At 34.8% G+C, this 25453-nt stretch overlaps 1 protein-coding gene across 1 annotated transcript; it reads left to right on the forward strand.

Moving 5' to 3' along the window:
- Window positions 1–544: 544 nt before the first annotated feature.
- On the forward strand, window positions 545–25247 carry slc35b1 (solute carrier family 35 member B1). The gene is made up of 9 exons (XM_030141370.1): window positions 545–1059; window positions 5458–5552; window positions 7314–7444; window positions 7559–7589; window positions 9886–10046; window positions 12258–12384; window positions 19832–19938; window positions 21385–21538; window positions 24681–25247. Exons 1-9 carry the CDS (start codon window positions 935–937, stop codon window positions 24731–24733), a joined length of 984 nt encoding a protein of 327 aa, XP_029997230.1. The 5' UTR covers window positions 545–934; the 3' UTR covers window positions 24734–25247.
- The last annotated feature ends 206 nt before the right edge of the window (window positions 25248–25453 follow it).

The raw sequence follows: 25453 nt of genomic DNA on the forward strand, positions 1-25453 counted from the left end.
ACAAAACTTATGTATCTTTTTCCTAGTTTTACAGTGTGCTTAAGCTCCAAATGTTCTATTTTGGCTTGTTTTTGTGAAGAAACATTTTCTCCCGTCTTCTAGGCTCTAAAATACCCTGTGTAATTATTACCATTCCTGTGGTTTGCGTTGCTATTGTTGTTCCTGCGAGATGACACGTGGATATTTGGTTTTTAAACCTAAGCACCGCCTTTCTGTCTAAATTCCGCTTGTGATTGGGTTTTTTAGCCTTACATGGACCAATCAAATTAATCCACATCCTTGGACGACAAAAAGCGACGCGACATTTCCTGAAAAGGACCTTTTAGTTTTTAATAGTAGCCTGTAGAACTGCCAGAAGAATCAAGCTAGCAAAATATAAATAAATAAAAAATGTTTGGCGTTTAGAAAAGTGTTTTCGGCATTAAATTGATATTTCTGCACACGAGAAATCGTAATAATATTTTTCGAGCTTCGATTTAGAAAAAAGTAATTGTTCAGGCTTTGTTTTAGACACCTTTAGGGTCCTTTAACCTTTACATTTATATGACGGTAGCGTTTTAATTTGTCTAAATATAACCCTTAAATGAAAACACTCCTCGTATATTGTAATTACAGTCCATATTCAGGTGGGAATAGCTTGGATTTAATGTAACAGCCGTTTTCGGAATAATTATCAACAGCAGCGACACAAAAAAACAATAATGAGATGATTCGTGACTGTGCTGCTCCTGAAAATTCAATTAGCAAAACAGAGTCGGTGCGGAAAAGCGCCGGTTCGTATTTATCATCCACACCGTCCGTCCACAGCTAACGGGAACACGCGAGCACCATTTCCGGGCTCGTGACAGCGGCTATAGTGGAGCGAGACGTCGGCGTGAGGGTCGCGGGGAGCGGAGCGGTGTCGGTGAGCATTCCGGGGCTGGCGGAGGACGGCATGGCTACGGGGAAAGGAGCAGGGAAGCCCGCCTCGTTGTGGGACAATATGCGGATACGGTTCATCGTCTGCTTCATCGGAGTCTTTGTCTGTTACTTTTACTACGGAATCCTGCAGGAAACCATGTGAGTAGAGGTTAAATAGAACAGAACCCCTGCAACAGAAGATCCAGTTACAGGTGTTGTGCCGAATTCTGCTCCCTGTCGAAAACTGCACCCCCAGCTAAGGGTGGTAGAGTTTTCTGCAGTATCTGTTTTTAATGTTCTATATTTCGTGTGTTAGCCAAGGTAACTAACGAAATGACGAAAACTAGAACTAAAAAAAAAAACATTTTGTTAACTGAAATAAATAAAAACTAGAATTAAAAGGGAAAAAACGATAACTAACTGAAACTGTATTGTGTGCTTACAAAACTAACTAAAACGGATAAAAATTCTGGATAAAATTCCCTTCGTTTTCGTCTTTGTCAATGTTGGATTGATATAAAATCGATTTATTTCCCTCAAGCAATTTTAGCTGCTGGCACCATATGATATTTAAGGGTCCGTCACTTGTGTTCACTTGTGGTTTCCAGTCGTCTTCTGGTCCCCACTCTACCTGGAAACATGGAGACTAAAGTTGGGAGAAAGCAGCAGAGTCCTGTCTGGGATTTATTTGAATACGACGACAGAGAAGAAGAGAAAAGATATAAAGAAACTAAAGTTAATACTAAAACTAAGCATTTAGAAAATAACAAAAAACGATTAAAACTAGCAAACCTGCTCTAAAAACTAATTAAAACTAACTGAATTAGAGGGAAAAAAGTCAAAACTAAATGAAACTAAACTATAATGAAAAATCCAAAACTATTATAACCTTAGTGTGTTGTCTATTTACGACTCGTAAGATGTAACTTTTTTCCCCCACTTAAGTTTTTATTGAAATTTTCTACACATTTAACAAAACAACATTGCTTGGGTACATTACACACATTTCATTACATTTCACATTATCCAGTCTTTCCACCATTCTGAGCTCTGTAAACAGTCCATTTATTCCACTTTTTTTTGTCCATTTGTGCTTCCTGTAGTCTCAGTCTGAGTCACCCTTTCCATTGAATATGCCTTCAGTAATTGTGATCCACTGGTCCTGTGTTGGTGGTTCTGTCCTTCCCCAGTTCCTTGTAATAACTTTTTTGCAAGCCACTAAAAGTACCTTAACCAAGTATATGTCATTTCCCACTACATTTCCATCAGACAAGTTACACAAATACAGTCCATCACAACACATTGGAATCTTATACCCCATTATTTGTTGGAGTACTCCACACACCATTTTTCAAAGCCCCATTATTTTATTACATTTTCAAAAAAACCATGTGTGTGATCTACATCAAATTCTCCAAATTCCCTCCAGCATTTCTGCTGTCTGTTGAACTGTTTACTTTTCTTCTAAGTGTAATAAAGAAACGCACCAGGTTTTTCCAGGAGAACTCCCTCCAGATCCGCAAACTAGTGGATGTTTGGTGTATCTTCCACATATTAAGCCAGTCATCATCTGTAATTTCCACATTGAGCTCCTTCTCCCGTTTTTCTTTTATATAATTGGTTGAGTTTTTGTCATGTGAGTTAAACCCATGATAGATTGCTGAAATTATTCTTGATTAAGATTTGTACTTTTGGAAGTTTTATGTACATTACAGTTTGCACATTCTTTAATATTAAACAGATAAAAAAAAAAAACATAACTTCAGTATCTTACAATATTATGAATTACTTAATTGCTACACAGCTATGATAGTGTTAAGAGGTTGAATAATTCACAATTAACTGCATACCCTACAGTCAGAAAAGAGAAAAAATAATGAACCAGGGTGAGCAGGGAGCATTTCTCAGCAAATTGTGGCTGGGTGAATTTGGTGCACATTGTCCTCCTCATGGCTGACTTAGGAAGGGGGAGCAGAACTTGACACAACTACTGCTTTAAACTGTTAACAGCTGACAAAATAATAAACATAAGCACATTTTAGCTAAATTTCCCTATAGTGTAGCTGTTTAGTGTAGCACTAAAATGAACTTATAATGGATCAAATTGGTGCTGGCAAAAAGCTCTACTGATGTCTGAGTGAGTCCTAAAATATCTTAAATTTTATTCTATTATTCCGTTCTACTCTTTGTTAATCAGTGGTAATGTTTTGTTTCTCTGTGAACCCCCATAGATAGATAGATAGATAGATAGATAGATAGATAACCTTCCTGTCATTCCAGGACACATGCAAAATAACAGCACTAGAACGAAATTTTGTTGCATGACTCTCGAACACAGTATAAAAAAATAAATCCAGTTGTCAAATATTCAGTCTCAGTATGTAAAAAGTGCTGTGTGCATGCATACTATTAAAAAATCTGTTTGAAAATCTATAAAATAGGTGTCATTGTATACTTAGTTTGAGAAATACTCCATGACTAAAGTTATTATTGTTATCTCTATTCAACATCAGGCCTTAGACATTAAATCAGGGTCTTTTATTTGATGTGTCCACCTTCATTTCTTTTATCAAACAAAGTGAAGCTCCATTCTCTGATCGTCTACATTTCTGGTCTGACTGGTTTTTAACATTACAACCAAAGTTTTTTAATACTTCTACTGATCTATTGTCAAAATTTAGTGCAGGTTAATTAAATGGAATAAACATAGTTATCTGTCATACCTCTGCATATGATGTATCTTTGTATTTTCTTGCATTTTGTTCAAGATTTCTGACTAAAATGTATTTATGGCTTAGTTGAAGATAATCCTAATCAAACTGTACAATGACTTTTTCCTCATTCTGATTTTTTTATGTGCTGTAAATAAAGCTGCATTAAAAAAAAAAAAGTTAACAGCAGTTTGTGTTGACGCAGGACAGATCTGCGCTTCCCCAAACCCCCCATTAAGAAACAGGACGGTTCTTGTACTTAAATTGCATTCTGCCTTTATTACATGTTTACAGTTAACTTTATCCATATTCATTACATCTATAACAAATTATGTGTTTCTGGAAAGCGTGAATGAAAAGCTGAGCTCGGCCTCGACTTCAGTTCACGCTGACGTTTGACTCTGGTGGAATGTCGCCGTCTGTGTCACAGGAGAGACAGGGATCATATCAAGTTTCAGAATGATGTCAGGCAGCTGGCGTCTCAACCAAACAACCCTCCGCTTATTGTCGGTAAACTTGCAGTTTCCTTCGATTACATGACGACATCGGCTTGAATCGAACTGACAGCTTTAAATGGTCTCCGCCGTACCCAAATGTCACCCACTCCATCTTATCCTGTCAGCTGTGATTCAGAGCAGAACGACCTCTTGCCCTTCAGAGGTCTTTTCACAGCTCTCTCTCTGGTCTCAGGGCCGTCTTAAACGCATTATGGGCCCCTGGGTAAAGCAGTGTACCGGGGCCCCTATCACAATTACTCACAAGAATTATTATTGGATTTAAGTCAGTGGTCTTCAGGATGTCATTGTCCATGAATGTAAGTCAAAGCCAGTTCCAACCATGCTGCCCCATTGGGCTACAAAGATGATTTTTTATCTGTTCAGTCTTGAAAAAGAACATTCTCCCGTACAGTTGGTCACAATCACACACATGAACACCGAGTGACATTTCAACATTCGAGAATACAGATTTCAAATTGTCGGAAATGATTTTTCTGTACAAATTCTTGTACAAAAAAAAGAAATCTGTAAAAATAAAGAAATAAATTTGAAAAAAAATTTTACAAAATGAAAAAAAATGCTGTTTAAAAAAAGACTGAAATTTTTTTTCTATAAAATAAAATCTTTATAAAATGATTAAAAAATTTTATTACAAAATAAAAAAAAATCTATGAAATGATTTAAAGAATTTTGTACAAAATAAGAAAAATATAAGGTTGAGAAATGTGCCTGCAAAATTTTAAAAATCTGAAAAAAAAAGATTTTAAAGAAAAATTTTTAGTACAAAATTTTTAAAAATCTGAAAAAATATTGAAAATGTTTAGTAAAAAAAAAAATCTGTTAAAAATGATTGAAAATTTCCAGTACAAAATAATATAATCTATATAAAATGATTGAGAAATTATTGTACAAAATAGAAAAAAAAATCTGTGAAAGTTATTGAAAAATTGTAGTACAAAATAAAAAATAATCTGTATAAAATGATTGAGAAATTCTAGTACAAAATAAAACAAATCTAAATAAAAAACAGAAAAATTCGAGTACAAAATGAAACAAATCTATATTAAAAAATAATGGAAAACTTCAAGTACTAACTAAAAAAAATTTTAAAAATAATCGAATAAAGCAGAAAAGAACTGAAATTATCAATTAGTGAGGTAACTCTAGACCTTTGATGGGTATGTATCACATATGATACAAGGGTCATTAAAGGGTTAATAGCATACACAGATTAACATGGGGCCTTTATGCACCTGCTCTTACTGAACACTCCACTGTTCGACTCTTCAGTTTCATATTCATTTCCTGTGACCTGCTGCTTTTAACACTGTCTTGTCTGTTTCCTTTAGCACTCGTGGTGAATATGGCCAAGGAGAGAAGTTCAGATTTGCCCGGACATTAGTTTTCATCCAATGTATCATCAATGCGGTCTTTGCTAAAATATGTGAGTATGTGCTTAAAAAAATCAACAGTTTCCACCCGTTATTGACAGATAAGTTCAGCCTCTCAATAAAAGCCTCTTGATAAAATGGTTTATTGATGCTTTTTCTGAAGGGCTGACCACAGATGTTCACTACCTTTAAGGCATCGACTGAATTCTTAGAAACTACAGGGTTGAGAAAAGCCTTAAATCATTTGGTTTTATTTGATTTTTATGCCCTAAGGAGTAAATCTGTTCAGTATGAGCCCATGAACTGCCTGTATATATATATATCCTTATATGTTGTGCATGTCTCTTTTGTCTGGAGTTCAAGGTTCAAGGTTACTTTATTTCTGCCCATGGGTAGATTTGTTTTGCAAATGAGTTGATTGCTTTTGGCATTACAGCAAGACATACATTGAACCTGTTAGGCAGGTACTTGATCGAGCTTCCAGACAGGACAAAAAGTTCTCAGTGTTCCACCATTCATCAGTACAGAAGTATGGATAAGTAAAAGAATAAAAGAAATAAGCAAGATCAAATAAATAAAAACAAGATGCAATAAAACAACAAAAACCCAGAGAAGATAAAAACAGTCTGGGATAAAAACCAGGATAAGAGCATAAAATTAAAAATTGAAGTCGCAACAATAATAAATAGAGCAAAGAAATAGAATAAATAACTAAAATAAGTAAATAAAGTGCAATGTCACTATTTCTTATTGAGCTCAGTGACGGTGACAGGAACAAAACTGTTTTTATAAACACTGTGTCCTGCACCTGGGACTAAAGTATAGAGTTAGACTATAGTATAGAGTTAGCTTTTTCTGTATTTTAGTAGTATTTGTAGATTTAACATTTTATCTCTGTAGTTTTTATATATTGCCAATATTTTTCAGTATTTTTTGTAATATTTTATACAGTCTTTTTTGACTTTAAATGTTTGCTGCTGAACAGAAACAGAGCTGAGGAACAGATTTTCATTGTTCCTGGAACAATGACAATAAAGATCTATTCTTGTTCTATTCTATTCTATTCTATTCTATTCTATTCTATTCTATTCTATTCTATTCTATTCTATTCTATTCTGTCCTTTTCAATTCTATTCCTCTTTGTTCTGTTCTCTTCTCTTCTACTCTGTTCTGTTCTTTTGTATTCTATTTTATTCTATTCTTCTTTATTGTACTCTGTTCTATTCTATTGAATTCTGTTCTACTCTACTGTTCTACTCTGTTCTACTCTATTCTGTTCTACTCCATTTTATTCTACTCTGTTTTATTCTGTTGTACTCTATTGTACTCTGTTCTATTCTATTATATTCTTTTATTCTGTTCTACTCAGTTGTATTTTATTTATTTGTTTCTATTCTATTCTACTCTATTGTGTTCTTTTCTATTCTGTTGTATTATATTTTGTTCGGTTCTACTCAGTTCTATTCTATTTTATTCTGCTCTATGCTATTCTAATCTATTCTATTGTATTCTGTTCTATAACACACTCATCTCTTGTTCAGTTCTATTAATTCTATGTTAACAGACAACTTTAAGTCATTTTAAATCATATTTTTATGCTGTCTTTAGTGCAGAAATACACATGAACAGAAAATTGAACTAAAGACCGTTACTGTAATGTGTAGTATAATTTTCTTTGAGTTCAAACTGAACATTTAGGAACAGTATGGAAGCCTTGGTACCAGTTCAGATCAGATATAGAACCCTTTGGAACAGTTCCCAGTCTGACTGTTAAATAAACCTCTGTGTGTGTGTGTGTGTGTGTTCACTGATAGTGATCCAGTTCTTTGAAGGCTCTAAACCGGATCACACTAAGAACTGGCTGTATGGTCTGTGTTCGCTGTCTTATCTGGGAGCCATGGTGTCCAGTAACTCTGCCCTCCAGTACGTCAACTACCCCACACAGGTGAGTCTGACCTGGGACATGTGGGCCGGACCTTCACTGACTGTCCAATCACATTCTGGGTTTTTATTGCATCATATTATCCAACACTGAAGCTGTGTGTGTTTCTTCTGGTAGGTGTTGGGGAAATCCTGCAAACCTATACCAGGTAAATGTCAGAATCACTGTGAATTTTTGTCTGTTGTTCACGGTTTAGCTTCATCTACTACTAATCTGCAGAATCGAATTAATCACACATATGTCTGGGTTGTGTTTTCTCTGGGTGGAAACTTTTTTTTTTTTTAAGTTCCCCGTCCTATAGGCCGTGAGGTATTGTGAAGACGCTGAGGATGTCAGCAAGCTTTGTCCACAGTTTTGAGAAATTTAGATTTTTAAATTTTTTACGAAATTTTGAAATATAAAAAATTTACCATTTACTTCTAATGGTCCATATTTTGATGGATTATAACATCTAAATGGTTACAGATATCAATATAGTTACTATTAATCAGTGATAGGAAGTCATATATGGACTTTGATTTTGATCCATGACCTTTGACCTTGAGTAACCTTGAAGGGTTATACACAAGGTCACCAATGTCTAGATTTCAACAATCTTCTTCTACAAAACTACTGCTTCTTTTAAAATTTTATATATAGGTTCCTTGGGACAATGTCTACAAAGTTTGTTCACAGTTTAGGGAAATTTAGATTTTTGCATTTTTTTAATGCATTTTTGAAACTTTACAAATTTAATTCATAATACTTTATTAATCTCAGGGAGAATTTTGGTTTTGTTTGTTAGAGTTGCTCCATTCAAGTGTAATAAAAAGTAGCAGGAAATTATCAATACAAAAATAAATAAATGAATAAATCTCTGAATATATATGTATATACCAAATATTCATATTAAAACACTCTATTAAACACGATTAGAACATAAGGGCAGCTGTGGCTACAGATGTAGTTTACCACCACCAGAGTGTGAATGTGAGAGCGAATGAATAATGGGTTAATAATGTAAAGCACTTTGGGTGTCTAGAAAAGCGCTATATAAATCCAATCCATTATTATTATTATTATCAATATATACTAGACCAGGGGTGCCCAATCCTGGTCCTTGAGAGCTACTGTCCTGCATGTTTTAGATGTATCCCTCTTCCAACACACCTGATTCAAATGATAAGCCTGTCATCAAGCTCTGCAGAAGACTGAAAACAACCGTCAGGTGTGCTGAAAGAGGGAACATCTAAAACATGGGTCACCAATCCTGGTCCTCGAGGGCCGGTACCCTGCATGTTTTAGATGGTTCCCTCTTCCAGCACACCTGACGGTCATTATCAGTCTTCTGCAGAGCTTGATGATAGGCTTATCATTTGAATCAGGTGTGTTGGAAGAGGGATACATCTAAAACATGCAGGATTCCGGCCCTCGAGGACCAGGATTGGTGACCCCTGATCTAAAACATGCAGGATGGTAGAGCTTGAGGACCAGGACTGGGCACCCCTGTACTAGACAATATATAATCAATATGATAGTTAAAAGAAATATACATAAATAAGTGTGGAAAATTGTTATTATAATTATGTGGTTATACAGTAGAATTAAACGGTTACCTGTGTGGTTCAGTAAAAGAGAAGTTTATTGAAGAAAAGACACCTAATTCAACAAATATGAACTAGAGGAGTGTCATTCAGCAAATGAAACTGTCAAGGAGCCACGTTGTTCAAATAAACCAAGAAACGGAATTATTCAATAACTCAAGGTAACCTTAAATAACCTTAATCATAAGTAACATAATGCGTTGTCAGGGGAGACGGGGGTGGGGTTTATAGGCCGTCTTTCCTCAATCCCTCCAACTCCACCCAATCAGGTTCCAGGAACACCCAAAGACAAAACAATAACACACAACCACACACCATGTGCCAGTTGTGGAAAGGCCCTGGTCCATCACACCTTTAATAGTGTATGTTACTGAGCAGGTGTTTGTGACTGAAGTGAATACGTTTACAGTCATGTGACCTGTATGTTCTCTGACACTCTTTATCTGTCTACACCGATGAAGGCCACACAGGTTTAACGTCCTTACACATGTGTGTACGTGGACATGTGTGGCAGGTTTCAGCCTGTTTGGGTTGGACATGGAGGTTAGATCTCACCACCCGCTGCTTCATTATCTGAGTTAGTCTGTCACATACTGAACATGTGTTTCAGTCTCAGCAGAAAACCACATTATGTCCAAACTGAGATGAGTTGAACTCCACAGCAGGTGTCACACACTTTGATATCTCCTAATTTCATTGAACACACGATGACAATATAGGCTATTCTATTCTATTCTATTCTATTCTATTCTATTCTATTCTATTCTATTCTATTCTATTCTATTCTATTCTATTCTATTCTATTCTATTCTATCTGTGTGTGAAACTCATGCATCCTGTGTCGTTGCGTTCTTCTCGTAGTGATGATCCTCGGTGTGACCATTCTGAGGAAGAAGTACCCTCTGGCCAAGTACCTGTGTGTTCTACTGATCGTCACCGGCGTGGCTTTGTTCCTCTACAAACCCAACAAGAGCTCCGCCGTCGCAGACGACCACGTTTTTGGCTTCGGAGAGATCCTTCTGGTGAGCGCTTCATCATTTATCCTCCTTCGTGTCACATCAGACCTCTGTTTATCGCTCTTCTGCTTATTTACCATTTATGCTGTTTTTACCACAGTTTTATATCTGTTTTTATATTTACTGTCAACCTGGCTGAGCAGTGAAGGCATCAACAGTAATAGAAACTGAATTCATTCAGAGGCAATTTAAGGTTTTTACCTGGTTTATGGTTTATTTTCAATAATTCATTAGTAAAATTTCAAATCCAAACTCCATACATTCACATCAACCAAAGACGTCAGAGAGGCTTTAATACTAGTGCTCCCTCTAGTGGTGGCAGATGTACCAACTAGAATAGAGGGAAACTACTTATACACACCAGCAACAACAGTGAGTTATACATGATCAAACCCATATTTGTATTTTACATAAATATTATCAGCCTCATAGTATATTTACCTAAGTCCTACACAAATGGACAAAAGTATGTGGACATGTTAAATCCAGGTGTTTCTTTTCTAACAGGGGTCTGGGATACAAAACAATACAGACTAATGTCAGAATAGAGTTTTATATTATGGGAAAAATATCATTGCATTGGTTTGTTCGGTTTAAGTTGTTATATTTGTTTCCAAAATGCCTCAGAGATGGTTTTTACTTAATTTCTCTCAACATTGATTGTTTTTTTTTGTTCATGACTCTGATTTTAAATGTTCTTCCTCTACATTTCTAAAATATTTTTCATGCTCTGACTGTAAATAATAATTTTCTACCACAACTAACCATCTACTTTGTTTTTGTGTGTGTGTGTGTATTTTGCTCATTATGATGCTCTTCTTCATTTTTGTTCATTTTGATGCTTATTTTGTTCATTTCACTGATTTTTTTTTTTTTTTTTTAACAATCTACTTTCTTCACATGTCATTTAGGAAGAAAAATTTCCCATTAAACTTCAAGGAAGTATTTATGTTTCTATGTCCAATCATCATGAACAGGACATCTGACAGATGTAGACATAATGTGTCCCAATATTTATGTCCATATAGTTTAAAAACATCAATATTTCCCTAAAGTTTAATGGGAGATTTTTCTTCCTCAGTGAGATGTGAAGAAAGTAGATGGTTAGACCAAAAAAATTCTGTAAAATGAACAGAATAAGCAACAAAATTAATACAAATGAACCAAATAGACATGAAAACAACAAAAAAAAAGCATCAAAATGAGCAACAGAAGCATAAAAAATGGGGAGAAAAAAACCTTAAAATGAACAAAAATGAAGAGTATCATAATGAGCAAAACATACAAAAAAGAAAGTAGATGGTTAGTTGTTGTTGAAAATTATTATTTACAGTCAGAGCATTAAAAAATATTTCGAAATTTAGAGGTAGAAAATTTAAAATCATAGACATGGATTTAAAAAAAAAAAAATCAGTGTTGAGAGAAATTAAGTCTAAAGCATCTCTGAGGCATTTTGGAAACAAAGATAACAATTTAAACCAAACTAACCAATGCAATGATATTTATCCCATAATATAAAACTCTATTCTGACATGAGTCATTATTGTTTTGTATTACAGACCCCTGTTAGAAAAGAAACACCTGAATTCAACGTGTCCACGTACTTTTGTCCATATAGTTTAAAATCAACGCCAGCATTTTCATTGATTTGTTCATTTTTGTACATTTTGTTGATTTTTTTTTTTCTTTCATTTTTGTTAATTTATGTTTGATTTGTTGATTTATTTTGTACATTTTGTTGATATATATATATATTTTTTGCTCATTTTTGTTCATTTTGTTGACTATATTGGTCTTTTTACTCATTTTCACATTTACTCATTTACTTGGAACACCCAGGACCCCAAACCTTGTCATCTCAGATCCATCCTCCAGGACTAGAAATTAACCAATGCAATGATATTTATCCTATAATATATAAAATTATATTCTGACATTAGTCATTATTGTTTTGTATCTCAGACCCCTGTTAGAAAAGAAACACCTGAATTCAACATGTCCACATACTTTTGTCCATATAGTGGATGAGGCTAATATCATTATAGTATGTATTTTATTTTGTTTTTTAACTTGCACCTTAGTTGAGCTCTACCTGCCTGTATTTCATTACGTGTACACACAATAACAATAAAAATGCTTGACTCTTGAATCCATCTGCTGTTGTCATGGTTACCGTGGCCTTTTGGTGACGTCTGTTCACTTGTGTTTGGTTCGTAGCTGGTCTCTCTGACCCTGGACGGTCTGACCGGCGTGGCCCAGGACCACATGAGGGCCCGCTTCCAGACCGGCGCCAACCACATGATGCTGAACATCAACATGTGGTCCACGCTGGTGCTGGGCCTCGGTGAGTGCGCTCTGCCAAACCTCCGTCTAACTGGGTACCGCTGGTATCCCAGGGTTTCATTCCAACCAAAACCACATCAGACCGCTTGACCTGCAGCCAAAAAGAGGAAATAATGAGCAGAGTCAGCGTGGTGTGTTTGAGAACTGGCACATCCATGGATTCAACACACACACACACACTAGTGGTCCGGTCCACATTTAGCACCATGTTTATGTCAGTAATTCACAAAAAACACTAAAAACAGTCATTCACATTCTTATATCATATGAAATAGAATAGAATACAATAGAATAAGACAAAATAGAGTCGAGTAGAACAAAATAGAATAGGATAGAACTAAACAGAAGAGAAGAGAATACAACACTACAGAACACAATAGAATAGAACAGAACACAATAGAATAGAATAAAATGGAACAGAGGAGAAGAAAACACCACAGAATAGAGTAGAGTAGAATAAGACAAAATAGATTAGCATAGAACAAAATGGAATAGGATAGAATTAAATAGAAAAGAATAAGACAAAATAGAATAGAAGAGAATAGAATGCAACACTACAGAATAAAATGGAAGAGAACACAATAGAATAGAAGAGAATAGGACAGAATAGAATAGAACGGAACAGAAGAGAAGACGAGAACACTACAGAATAGAATCAGATGGAATAGAATAAAACCAGATAGAATGGAGTAGAGTAGGATAGAACTAAATAGAATAGAATAAGACAAAATAGAATTTAGAGAATAGAATACAACACTACAGAATAAAATGGAAGAGAACACAATAGAATAGAACAGAACAAAATAGAACAGAACAAAATAGAACAGAACAAAATAGAATAGAATAGAATAGAATAGAATAGAATAGAATAGAATAGGCTTTATTGCCATTACACCAGTTGTAGGTGGTCAGTGCACTTACATCTAAATAATGACACGATAAGATACAGACATATTAAGAAATATATGAAATAGTGTGCCGTTGAAATATGTGCAAACTGGAGATATAGTGTATGAAATTATTTAAAAAATATAGTAGTTGTATAAAAATGTGCAAATGTAACAGTGTAAACATACATGTAACAGTGTGGGTCAGACCAGTAAAATAATAACATAATATTTAAATAATGTCAGCTCTGAACATTTGTCTGTTTTAGTGCAAAGAAAATTACTTAAGAATAACTTCATAACTTATAAAGTATGGAAATATTTACATATACAAATGATCGTATCACAAAAAATGGGAATAACATGAAAAAAAATGAAATGTCTTAACAAAAATTGTGTAATTTTAACAATATTATGCCTCAACTTATCATTTATACTATGTGGATTACAGATCAGGCTTACAAAGGCACAAAACATTTAGTAACAGGTAGAATATTGTTAAAATTACACTTAATTTTCTTCAGACATTTCAGGTTGTTCATATTTGTTCAGATTATTCACATTTTTTGTGAAAGGTTAGTTTGTAAATGTAAATATTTTCATAATTTATGAGCTATGAAGTTATTCATAAGTGATTTTTTTTTTTTTTTTTTTTGCACTGAAACAGAGAAATATTTACAAACTATCCTTTCACAAAAAAATGTAAATGATCTGACCAAGTATGAACAACCTGAAATGTCTAAAGAAAATTAAGTGTAATTTTAACAATATTCTACCTGGAATGGTTTGTGCCTTTTTAGATCCGATCCATAATGCACATGTATACATGATAAGTTGAAGCATAATATTGTTAAAATTACACAATTTTTGTTAAGACATTTCATTTTTTTTCAGGTTATTCCCACTGTTTTGTGATAGGATAGTTTGTAAATGTAAATATTTTCATAATTTCTAAGTTATGAAGGTATTCATAAGTGATGTTTTTTTTTTTTTTCATTAAAACAGAAAAAAATTCTGAGTTGTCATTATCGGTTGTTATGTTATTATTTTATTATTGTTATTATTATTATTATATTGTTATTATTTTACTGCTCCGACCCACTTGAGATCATACTGGTCTGAATGTGGAACCTGAACTAAAATGAGTTTGACCCCCCTCTGCTTTAAATAATGTGTACATTTTCAAGTCTTGTACAGAGCCCCGGAATATGAATACTGGAATATGAAACACAGGCACTGACGGAGCAAATCCAAAGCAGCTGCACCACAGGCTCCTCAAAAAACCTCATTAATTCTGCGGAGGCAAAGTGTTGGGTGTTATCTTTACAGATAAGGAATGGTGCACCTCAAAGCCCTCAGCTGTGTGAGGAGGCAGCTATAATACACTAAAGAGCAGGACACATGAAACAAACGCAGTATAATGAGGGGTTTTGGAAGGTGAGGCGCTAATGGGCTGTAAGATACCCATCAGAAGGTCACAGCCAAGACACTGTTGGGATTCTAATGACAAACTAATTGGCAGCGACTCGTATCTCTGTGTACGTTCCTCCTCTCCTGGAAGTCTGCCGTTCACTTTAAAAAGTTTTATTACACGGGTGTCAAACATACGGCCTGTGGACTGAAACCGGCCCACCAGAGTCCAATCCAGTGTGTACAAATATTCCACTGAAAACAGTAACAGTCAAAGGTGTTCAGGAGCCACATACAAGTAAAATAATAACACAATAATCTATAAATAATGACAATTCCAAACTTTTCCCTTGGTTTAAAGGCAGTGTTTTTCAACCTTGGGGTCGGGACCCCATGTGGGGTCGCCTGGAATTCCAATGGGCTTGCCTGAAATTTCTAGTAATTGATAAAAATAAAAACTTACTTATAAAAAAATCTATGTTGAGTTGACAGACAATCCCAATCCATAACAGACATGACAACCTGTGGTTGTGAAACTGCAGCACTGTGGTTCTGTTTATCTGTCAAATGTTCACTGTGGTCAGTTTCAGATGCTGCAGCTCTTTCATAATTAATAGTTTCAGTTCTTGTTTGTTCAGTATTAATTGTCCTCCTTGTAAATCACAGCTGGACTGACTGTACATATCCTGACCAAGGAAAGTCAAATTCTCCCTTTGTGCAGTAATCTACACCTGGATTTACTGCCTCCGTCCGCAATAATATACATTATATAGACTAAATGTCCTCTAAAATTAACATTCATTTGCAACATAGTATAGCAAACTATTACATGATCAAAAACAAATTGATTTTAGCAAAAAAATGTCCCAGTTTTGAATGTCTGGGGTCGCCAGGAATAATGTTAAAATGGGGTCAGGAGTCAAAAAAAAAAAGGTTGGAAACCGCTGGTTTAAGGTGAAAAAAAGTCAAATCAGATTATGAAAATATTTACATTTACAAATCCTGTCACAATAAAATGTGACTATTAACAACTGTTTTAATTCAGGTTCCGTATACAGACAATATGATCTAAAGTAGATCAGAACCAGTAAAATAATAACAGAAAAACCTGTAAATAATGAAAACTACAGGTTTTTCTCTTTATTTTAGTGTAAAAAAAAAAAGTAAAATTACTTGAAAAAATTAAAATAGAGTAAGACAAGACATTAAAATAATTTTTAAAAATGTGTTTAAAAGACAAGATTGAAAAGAGTTTACTCATAAGCACATGAAAAGAGGAAGGTTTTTAACCTGGATTTAAAAATGCAACTTCAGTGTGGACAGCCAGGTCGCACTGATCCGACCTTTATGTCATTGAAATGCGACAAATGTCACTAGAGGAGGAGCGTCAGGTCCTCTTTAGTGCATGTGGGTCACTTCAGGACCTCTTTAGTGCATGTGGGTCACTTCAGGGTCACATTCAGTTCAGACTCAAAACTGACAGAAGTCGCATTTAATGTGGAATATGAACAAGCACACAAAAAAATCAGATTTCACCTAAAAATCCGAACTGTGCATGAAGACCTGCTGTGTGAACGTAGTGTTAGACTCCCACACACAGAAGTTTCAGCTGTTTGTTCCTGTGTTTGGACACTTGGTGGCGCCATACGTCCACATTATGAACCAGGTGTGACTTTCTCAGCTCATGCACCAGGTGTTGAAGATGAGAAAAGGCAGCGTTTTCAGTTCAGCTGTCGAGTGATGGTCAGTCAGTTTTATTACCTCCGCCAAGGAGGTTGTGTTTTTGCCAGGGTTTGTTTGTTTGTCTGTTTGTCTGTCCGTTAGTGTGCAACATAACTCAAAAAGTTATGGACAGATTTTGATGAAATTTTCAGGGTTTGTTGGAAATGAGATAAGGAAGAAATGATTAAATTTTGGTGGTGATCGGGGGTGGGGGGGCCCACGGGGGGGCCCATTTCCAACAAACCCTGAAAATTTCATCAAAATCTGTCCATAACTTTTTGAGTTATGTTGCACACTAACGGACAGACAAACAGACAAACAAACAGACAGACAAACAAACCCTGGCAAAAACATAACCTCCTTGGCGTGGGGGGGCCCACGGGGGGGGGGGGCCACTGATCAGCCTTGGCGGAGGTCTGCGCTCTCCAAGTGCTTCTAGTTTAGTCTCATATCTGCTGCTGTTCGGGATACAAGGCAGTAAAATCACGAAACCCATTAAGTTCAATAATCTGGGTATAGGAAACACTGAAGCTAAAATTAGGTGCATTTTTGTGGATTCTGCTGATGATTTTCAATAAATAAAAACATCAATATTGAGAAGGAAATATTATTATGATTAAAATGTTCACGTCAGTATCACAGTAAATGTCTAATTTAAGTTTAAAGGCTTGTTTTTCTTCCTGCATGAGATTTGAACAAACCAGACACTTATATATGGCGTAAAATGATTATTTATGATCAGAATATGACAAATATATTCAGAAATATAGAGGTAGAACATTGAAAATAATCTTTTTTTTTTTTTTGTAATGCTAGTTTTAGTAGAAATTAGGTAAAAACAAACCCTAAAGCGTTCTCTAATTGTAGACGACAACAAAATTACAACCAAATTAACCCTAAAGATGAAATAAAATGTGTATGGCAATGATATTTACATGTACGTAACTTTGATTGATAGATTGAGTATATTTTGTGTATTACTTTTTTTTTTTTTTTATTTGTCATTTTTTCTTATTTTTACATCCTTTTACACTAGTTCTATTATTCTATTATTTATATTATATATTATTTATATTATTTTGTTCATTGTTACTGTGGAGAGTTGCATCAAGATTTCAATGACAATACAGGAATTCGGTTATATTCCATTTATCACAATATAAACTTATCTTATTTGTCATTATTGTTTTGTTGCTCTGCCTCCTGTTACCAATGAAACTTTTGTCGCATTACTTTTGTGTGTAAAATATATATGATTTTGCATCATTCTGGACCTTTTTGCTATTATATGTATGTAGAAAAATATGGAAAAGTATCTAAAAAGCTTTAAAACAAAACTCAATGAAGTGCATCAGGGACCAGCTGTGATCATTAGACGCTGAAAAAGTAATTCTACTTAGTTTGGACTCTCTCCACATCGATTCTTTAGCCTTATTATGGTTGGAAAACCCAGATAATCATTCCTTTGCTGCAGCTGTAACGCTCTTAAATGAAAAGATAAAGAAAGAATATTTGACTTAATGATGAATTTTATACAATTTTAACCCTTTAACCCCTGAGACATTATATCTGCTGTGAATCTGTTTCAGGTTCATTAAAGCTGCTGTGAGTATGTGTTTGTGTTCCTTTTCGTCAGTGGTTTGGTTTTACTGTGTGTTTTAAGGGTCAAAACAGGTGGAATAACAGAAAAAGACAAAGAGAGGAACTGAAGTTTGACAGGTTTTTACTAAATAAGACATTCAGAATGTACATCAATAGGAGAGTTAGGATATTGAACATCAACTGTGAACTGGAACACACTGAACAACAACAAGGATTTGAATTTAGGCCCAGTATATACAAAAGAAGCAAAAAAACAGAACAAAAAATAAGCAACAAAATGAACAAAAACAGCCAAAGTGATCAATAAAATGAAGAAAAATGAATAATAAACCAACAAAAAAGTAACATGAACAGAATAAGCCACAAACTGAACAAAATTAATAACAAAAAATAATAAAATAAAAAAACAAAATGTAGAAAAATAAACAAAATCAGCAATTAAACCAACAAAAAGACTACAATATTTTCAAAATTATAAATACCATGAAAAAAATATGCAAAAAAAAAAAAGACTGAAATGAAGTTTAAAAAAAAGGAATAAAATACGAGCCCGGTAGTTTTAGTTTTGGGCTCTTTTTTTCTAAATCAGTCCAACTGCTTTTTGACACCTGGATGAACTCCAAAAAGCAGTTACAAAATGGACAAAAACAGCCATACTGATCAATAAAATGTACAAAAACGGTCAATGTGATCAATAAAATGAAGAAAAGTGAATAGTAAACCAACAAAATAACAAGTAACATGAACAAAATAAGCCACAAACTGAACAACATTGATCAAAAAATAATAAAATAAAAAATAAAATATAGAAAAATAAACAAAACAAGCAACTAAACTAACAAAAATTAATAAAAATATTTTCAAAATAATAAATACCATGAAAAAAATATGCAAAAAATTTACGAAAATGAAGTTTGAAAAAAGGAATAAAATATGAGCCCAGTAGTTTTAGTTTTGGGCTCTTTTTTCCCTAAATCAGTCCAACTGCTTTTTAACACCTGGTTGAACTCCAAAAAGCAGTTACACAAATTTAATTTGACTATTTTTGCACCAAAACAAAGAAAAAATATGTCCCCTAAAGTAAAATGAGTTTGATCCCCCTGATCTAATCACATAATTGGAAAAAAAATAAACATAATCTTTGTAGAATGGGGATATTTTGAATGAACAATGATGAAATAATGAACCATTTTTTCAGATATTTTATGGTAAATGTAACTTTCTATATTTGAGTTGGGGGGAGGGGACATTTGTGAATAATCCATGAATTTGGTTTTCATGTACATGTAGACGATTTCATGTTTTCTTGAAATCGGTTTTATTTCTAGGCACTAAAGTAGGATTGTTTTGTTTATTTTGCTTTTTGACACCTGGTTGAACTCCATAAAGCAGTTACACAGTCAAAACTTTGTAAAAATACAGTAAAAAAATAAATAAATAAAGGAAAATCATGACAACACTGGAATCAACAGTAAAAAGAGAAAACAAGGAAAACGGTGTAAAAAAAAAAAAAAAAAGAAAAAAGTCCAAACCATCTATTTTTATAGTGAGTCGGTCTCACTCACTGCTCTGTGGTTTACCCATCATTCTACAGGTGGCAGGGGGATGAACTGAGCATGCTCAGATGTCTGTGGAAAGAACAAGGTCTATTCTATCGGCAAGATTGGACATTTTTCCTATTGAGTAAACAGTTGAATTTTTATGAATATTTAACATAAATCATACATTCAGAACGCTCACCACAGACACGTCAGGGGTTAAAGGGTTAAATATTTAATTGCAGTTCTTTGATTATGATTTGAATTTCGATGTCATCTTGTGTTTCAGCCGTGCTGTGGACCGGCGAGATCTGGGAGTTCCTGAGTTTCTATGAACGCCACCCGAGCATCATCTACAACATCCTCCTGTTTGGACTGACCAGTGCTTTAGGCCAGGTGGGTGGAGCCACAAATGGACCAATGAGAGGACAGACAAGCCTTTAATTAATGAAGATTCTGGAATAACACACCTGACAGCGGGTCACAGTCTTGTATTATTTTTGGTTTTTTTTACATTCTTTCTACTTTTGTGTCAGTTCCCACTTTAATTTTCATTCTTTTTTAACCTTAAGTGATTTATTACCATTTATTCTAAAATTATGCTCTGTGTTTGGCATTTGTAAGTGAAAATATGATATTTTCCTATATTTAATTCACTGATCATGTAGATCAGGGGTCGGCAACCTTTACAACCTACAGAGCCTTTTTTTGTCTGGAAAAATTAAAGAAATCTGACTGGAGCCATGAAAAAAATATTTAAACCCATCTACATTTTACCATGAGGTGGCTGCTCTGCTGTGGCCTATTTGTGATTAGTTTGCTATTTAACTTTGTATTTCCATTAAAATAATGCAATAACGTGTGCACTTATGAAATTATACAACTACAAGAAAGAAAACATTCAAGATTTTTACAATTTTTATCAATGATGGACACTGTTCCCAAAACATAATTACGTTGTGTAATGGAGAAAAAGCGCAACTTTCATGTATAGTGGCTTACCTACAAACTATGAACAAATGCAAATTGAGCATCTTGTATTGAATTTGGCAAGAAAATAATCCATTTTGGTTTTTATGCTGTCAAAAAATTATTTTATTTTGTGTAAAACCTGCGCATTTTTGCAGATGGACAAAGTTAGAATAGTTTTAGGCCTATAACAATGTTAAAAAGTAATGAGTTATTCAAGTCATTTCAAAATGTTCCTTGTAGTTTTTGACCAGAGGAGCCATAGAGAGATGTTAAAGAGCCATATGTGGCTCTAGAGCCACAGGTTGCAGACCCCTGATGTAGATGTTCATAAAAGCTCTGAATAAAGTTGAGGGTTATTTAATCAGAAATGGAGAAAACTGAAGAAAAAGTGTCTTTTTCAGTCAAATCTATCATAAACTGAACATAAACCCAGTGTCTCCATCCACTGTCATTGATCCAACTCCATGGGTTTTACTGGTGAGTCAGTGTTGTAGAAGATGACGGTGTTTCCACGGTAACTACGGAGCCTCTGAACGTCTAAATGGGTCATATCTGATGACCATGAAAAGATGAAGAACTGCATTTACACCAGTTATTTCCATGTATTGATAGGATTAGTGGCTCAACGGGTATTAAACAGATGGTTTTGGTCTCCGGTGGGTGTTTGGGTCTTTAAGGGTTAAATCCAAATGCAGTGGATTTTTGTTCCTCTTTCTGTTGACATTTTCAAGTATTAGGTCCCAGTTTGTCTGTGTGGATAACGGGATAATAAAACCATTTTCTGATGCACTTTGCAGTTGTTTGTCGTCCTGCAGCTACTGTCGATGGTCATCATTTGTCTGACTCTGTTTTGTCCGAATCCTGTCCCAGACCTTCATCTTCATGACGGTGGTCTACTTCGGACCTCTGACCTGCTCCATCGTCACCACCACCAGGAAGTTCTTCACCATCCTCGGCTCCGTTATTCTGTTCGGAAACGTCATGAGTTCCATGCAGTGGGTCGGCACCGTCCTGGTCTTTTTAGGTGAGAATTATGTTGGTTTTTTTAGCTTATTCTGCCTTTAATCCCGGAGGTGGTTTTTCTTATGTCTTACATTTAAAGCAACACTATGGAACTTTTGCTCGCGGGGTCCCCCTTTGTGTGTGGGAGACTTTCATGACGAATTTTTCATCAAATCTGTCAAACCTCAGTCATATCCTCAGTATCATGAATCTGTAAGTCTTTCTGTCATTACTCACCTGAATCTCTTGCATTACGGTGAACAGTTTCTTAGTTCCATCCACCATAAACAAACCATGTGTTTACAAACAGCCAACAGGGAACTGGGGCATCTTCAGAATTTTTTTGTCACGACGTGCATTGTGGGAAACTTCTTCCTGCTGGTCAGACTTTCAGTTTAGTTTTAAATCTCTGGACCTGTTTCTTCAGCACATCTGTCATGTTCAACCTCTGACAGAAAATAAATCAGATTTAAATCAAAAATAACCTTCTGTTGTCTTTGCAACTAATGAGTAACAGAAAATTTAAGCTTGACAAAACTAGTGATTTGATTTATATCGTGATACATATTGATATCGTCTAATATGGAAAAAAAAACTGTGATATGATTTTTTCTATATTACCCAGCCCTATGTGACTTATCAGTGATGTATGCCTTAAAACAGTCAAATTTTGTAGTTCTTTTTGTGTAGGGGTCTGTACCCAGACCCAGAAGGTGCATAGTATCAGTGCAGGTGATACAGATGCTCTGGAGTGACGACCAAAGTGTAACTGTGAGTTGTTATTCCACCAAAATGACCTGGAAAACATAGTTTGAAGGCAGAGAAAGTTGGTTGTGTTGCTTTAAAACCTTTCTTTCATTGTACAGTGTGTTGCTGAAGTTGGTGACAGATTACGCTGCTGGCGGAAACCTTGTTAAAGCTGTTAAACTGCTGTAAACTGGGACAGTTACCAAGTGTGTTTGTTCTAATAAACACTCAGGTCTGTGTTTGGGGAATACTTATCACTTCCCACACAAACCATTTGGCTGAGTGGTAAATAATACAATGTGAGTGTAGCTTTGGGGGAATCGGCACAAAAAAAAAACAACTGAAGAATGATAGACTGATGCTCATTTTTGGGTCAGTATGACTACACGGTGCCTTTGGTGCACAATCGAACTGTCACTTTGAACACGTTTAAAATGAAATTCTGGGGTTTTATTATGAATGAAACACTTCCACATATATCAGTATAATTTTATACCTTTTGAAATGTGATTCTATTATTTTATATCATTTCCTTTGAGTGAATGTACCTGATTTGTGCATGTCCGTCTAACTTTAGTGAGTTTAATAAGTGTTTAAATGAAAAAAACTTAAAATACATTTTAGAAGTTGTTATTGTACTCAACACGTTTTTATATAAAATAAGTCATGTTGATCATTTCTATTTTATTTTCATAATGATATTTAACTCTCTACACATGTCCACCCTGTTACTTTGGGGGAACCACCCCTTTTATAATCTGGTTGATGACATCACTGATGACATCATCATTTTGAGTGTCTTCATTGGAGGTGGGAGCATAGGCTACGTTCAGACAGCAGGTTTTAATGCTCAATTTGGATTTTTTGGTGCGCTCGTTCATATTATACATTAAATGCAACTTCTCTCAGTTTTGAGTCTGAACTGAATGTGACCCTGAAGTGACCCACATGCACAAAAGAGGTCCTGAAGTGACCCACATGCACTAAAGAGGTCCTGATGGAATACGAGACCACACAGACACACGCTGTGTTTACAGAAGGAACACTCCTGGGACGCAGAATTGTGACATTTAATGCATTTTGATGACTTAAAGGTCGGATAAATGTGACCTGGCCGTTCAGACTGAAGTCACATTGCAAAATATCAGATACGTATCAGATTTAGGACCACATATGAAAGTGGTCTGGGTCAGATTTAGGACCACATATGACAGTGGTCTGGGTCAGATTTAGGACCACATATGAAAGTGGTCTGGGTTGCATTTGTGCTGTTCAAACTGTCTTTAACAGATTGGATACAGGTCACATATTGGCAAAAAAAAATTGGATTTGGGCCACATTTGCCTGCAGTGTGAACGTAGCCGTAGTCTATGAGAGCATTTAGTATTTACATTTACATTTTCATCATTTTGTGTTTGTACTTGGATGTGGTCAAGCTTAGCATGTCCACCCTGTTACCGCAAAATATGGTTCATTATAAAACTATTCAGAAATTCTAAATATATTTATTGAACATTACACAGTCGTCTTCAAAGATGACCTACTTTACCAACTCAAGGTCCAACATGTGGTCATTAAATGAGAACTTTAACCTAAACTGTCCACCCTGTTACGTATTTTACATGTATTTGTCGGTAGGATATTTGTGTCTTTATTATTGCAATCCCAAAAATTATCACTTCAATCAAAAAAAATATTTTCAATTAAAAAAATCTTAACTTAAATCCAAAAATTTTCTTCAATAAAAAAGAAAAACTTCACTTCAGTTTAAAAAAAACCAAATTTTTAATCATAGAAAAATGCAAAAAATGCACACAAAAAAAATTCAAATTTTAAATTCTTACAGTTTTTTGCATTCAAACACTTTATTCTATGATTAAAAATGTGTTTTTTTTTATTGAAGTGACAGGTTGTTTTTGATTGAAAATTTTTTTTTGATTTAAACTTTTTTTGGGGGGATTGAAATTTTTTGGGAGAGGGTTAAAGCAATAAAGAAACAAATCTACCTTCATATTGATACAACTAAATTGTATTTGTGTGTCAGTTTTACACAGTTAACTTTAACTTTCACCAAAACTGTCCACCCTCTCACTTATATGACATGTATTTGTCAGTAACAGGGTGGACATATTTGTTTCATATTTTGTGGTCCATTTGTAAAAAATGTATCAAAATGTAGGTGTTTGACCAACATGCATCTCTAACAGCCTACAGGCGACTGAACACACAGATCATAAAGTTAAATGGAAAATCTCAAGTTTTTTTTTTTCACTTTGAAATCTGAAAGCCACCCATGTCGTGATATTCACCCTTTTACAGATTTTATTCCTTAAAATTCCAAAGTGAAAGGTAAAGTTTCCTCCCCTGCTGAGGTTTTTCTTTGTTACATAATGACCTCTTTCCTTTTCTCTCTTCAGGTTTGGGACTGGATGCTAAATTTGGAAAATCCCCCAAGAAGACGACACACTAAAACATCTGGAGCACACGAGAGAACCCCCAAGACAAGGCAGACGAAACAGAAAACACTATAGCCAGTATCTTTTGTTGGTGGAGACATGTTGTACAGGCACTTATGGTTTATTCAAGTAGCGTCAGATTTTTAACTGTATTTAAACGTAGGCGTCCTCATTGAAACTGAAAGGACACTTCGTACCTGGGATCAAGTCCTAAATGAACGTCCATGAGCCACTTGCATCTTCTTTGGCCACAGGATAATATACCATGCTTTTACGGAAGCGGAAGATACTGTTATATGATATTGTGTTTATATTTTTTGTGATGCCAGCTCTCCTCCTGAGGACGGACACTGAACCACACATGGCCTAAGAATGATATTTCCAGCATTTTCCTCATGAACTTGCCTTCACAAGAGGCCTGGTTTACAAAATGTTTGAATGTGGTTTATTTTTGTCAAACATTCAATCACGTTTCATGTCATTCATAAAATATAAACGGTTATACGTAGCCTTTTCTGTTCAACCCTACTATTGCATTGTTTGGATTTTGTTGGCCGTATAAGGAAAGTGCAAGGTTTTTGGTCAGTGGATCTGTTGGTAATTGGATTTTCTGTTCAGAAACAAAAGAAAAACTTAGGGTTAATTGATTTTTGTTTTAAAATAGAAGAGTTAAAATTGAATTTTAAGCCATTTTTCTTTTTCAGTGTCAAAACAGATCAACCAAATTTAAAAAA

This window comes from Sphaeramia orbicularis, chromosome 8 (genome assembly GCF_902148855.1).
Source record: "Sphaeramia orbicularis chromosome 8, fSphaOr1.1, whole genome shotgun sequence".
In the NCBI taxonomy this organism is placed as follows: Eukaryota; Metazoa; Chordata; class Actinopteri; order Kurtiformes; family Apogonidae; genus Sphaeramia; species Sphaeramia orbicularis.

Coding starts and splice junctions, on each gene's coding strand:
- slc35b1 (XM_030141370.1), top strand. CDS start 935: ATGGCTACGGGGAAAGGAGCAGGGAAGCCCGCCTCGTTGTGGGACAAT. Junction 19,939..21,384: donor TGACCAGTGCTTTAGGCCAG/GTGGGTGGAGCC, acceptor ATCCTGTCCCAG/ACCTTCATCTTCATGACGGT. Junction 21,539..24,680: donor CACCGTCCTGGTCTTTTTAG/GTGAGAATTATG, acceptor TTCTCTCTTCAG/GTTTGGGACTGGATGCTAAA.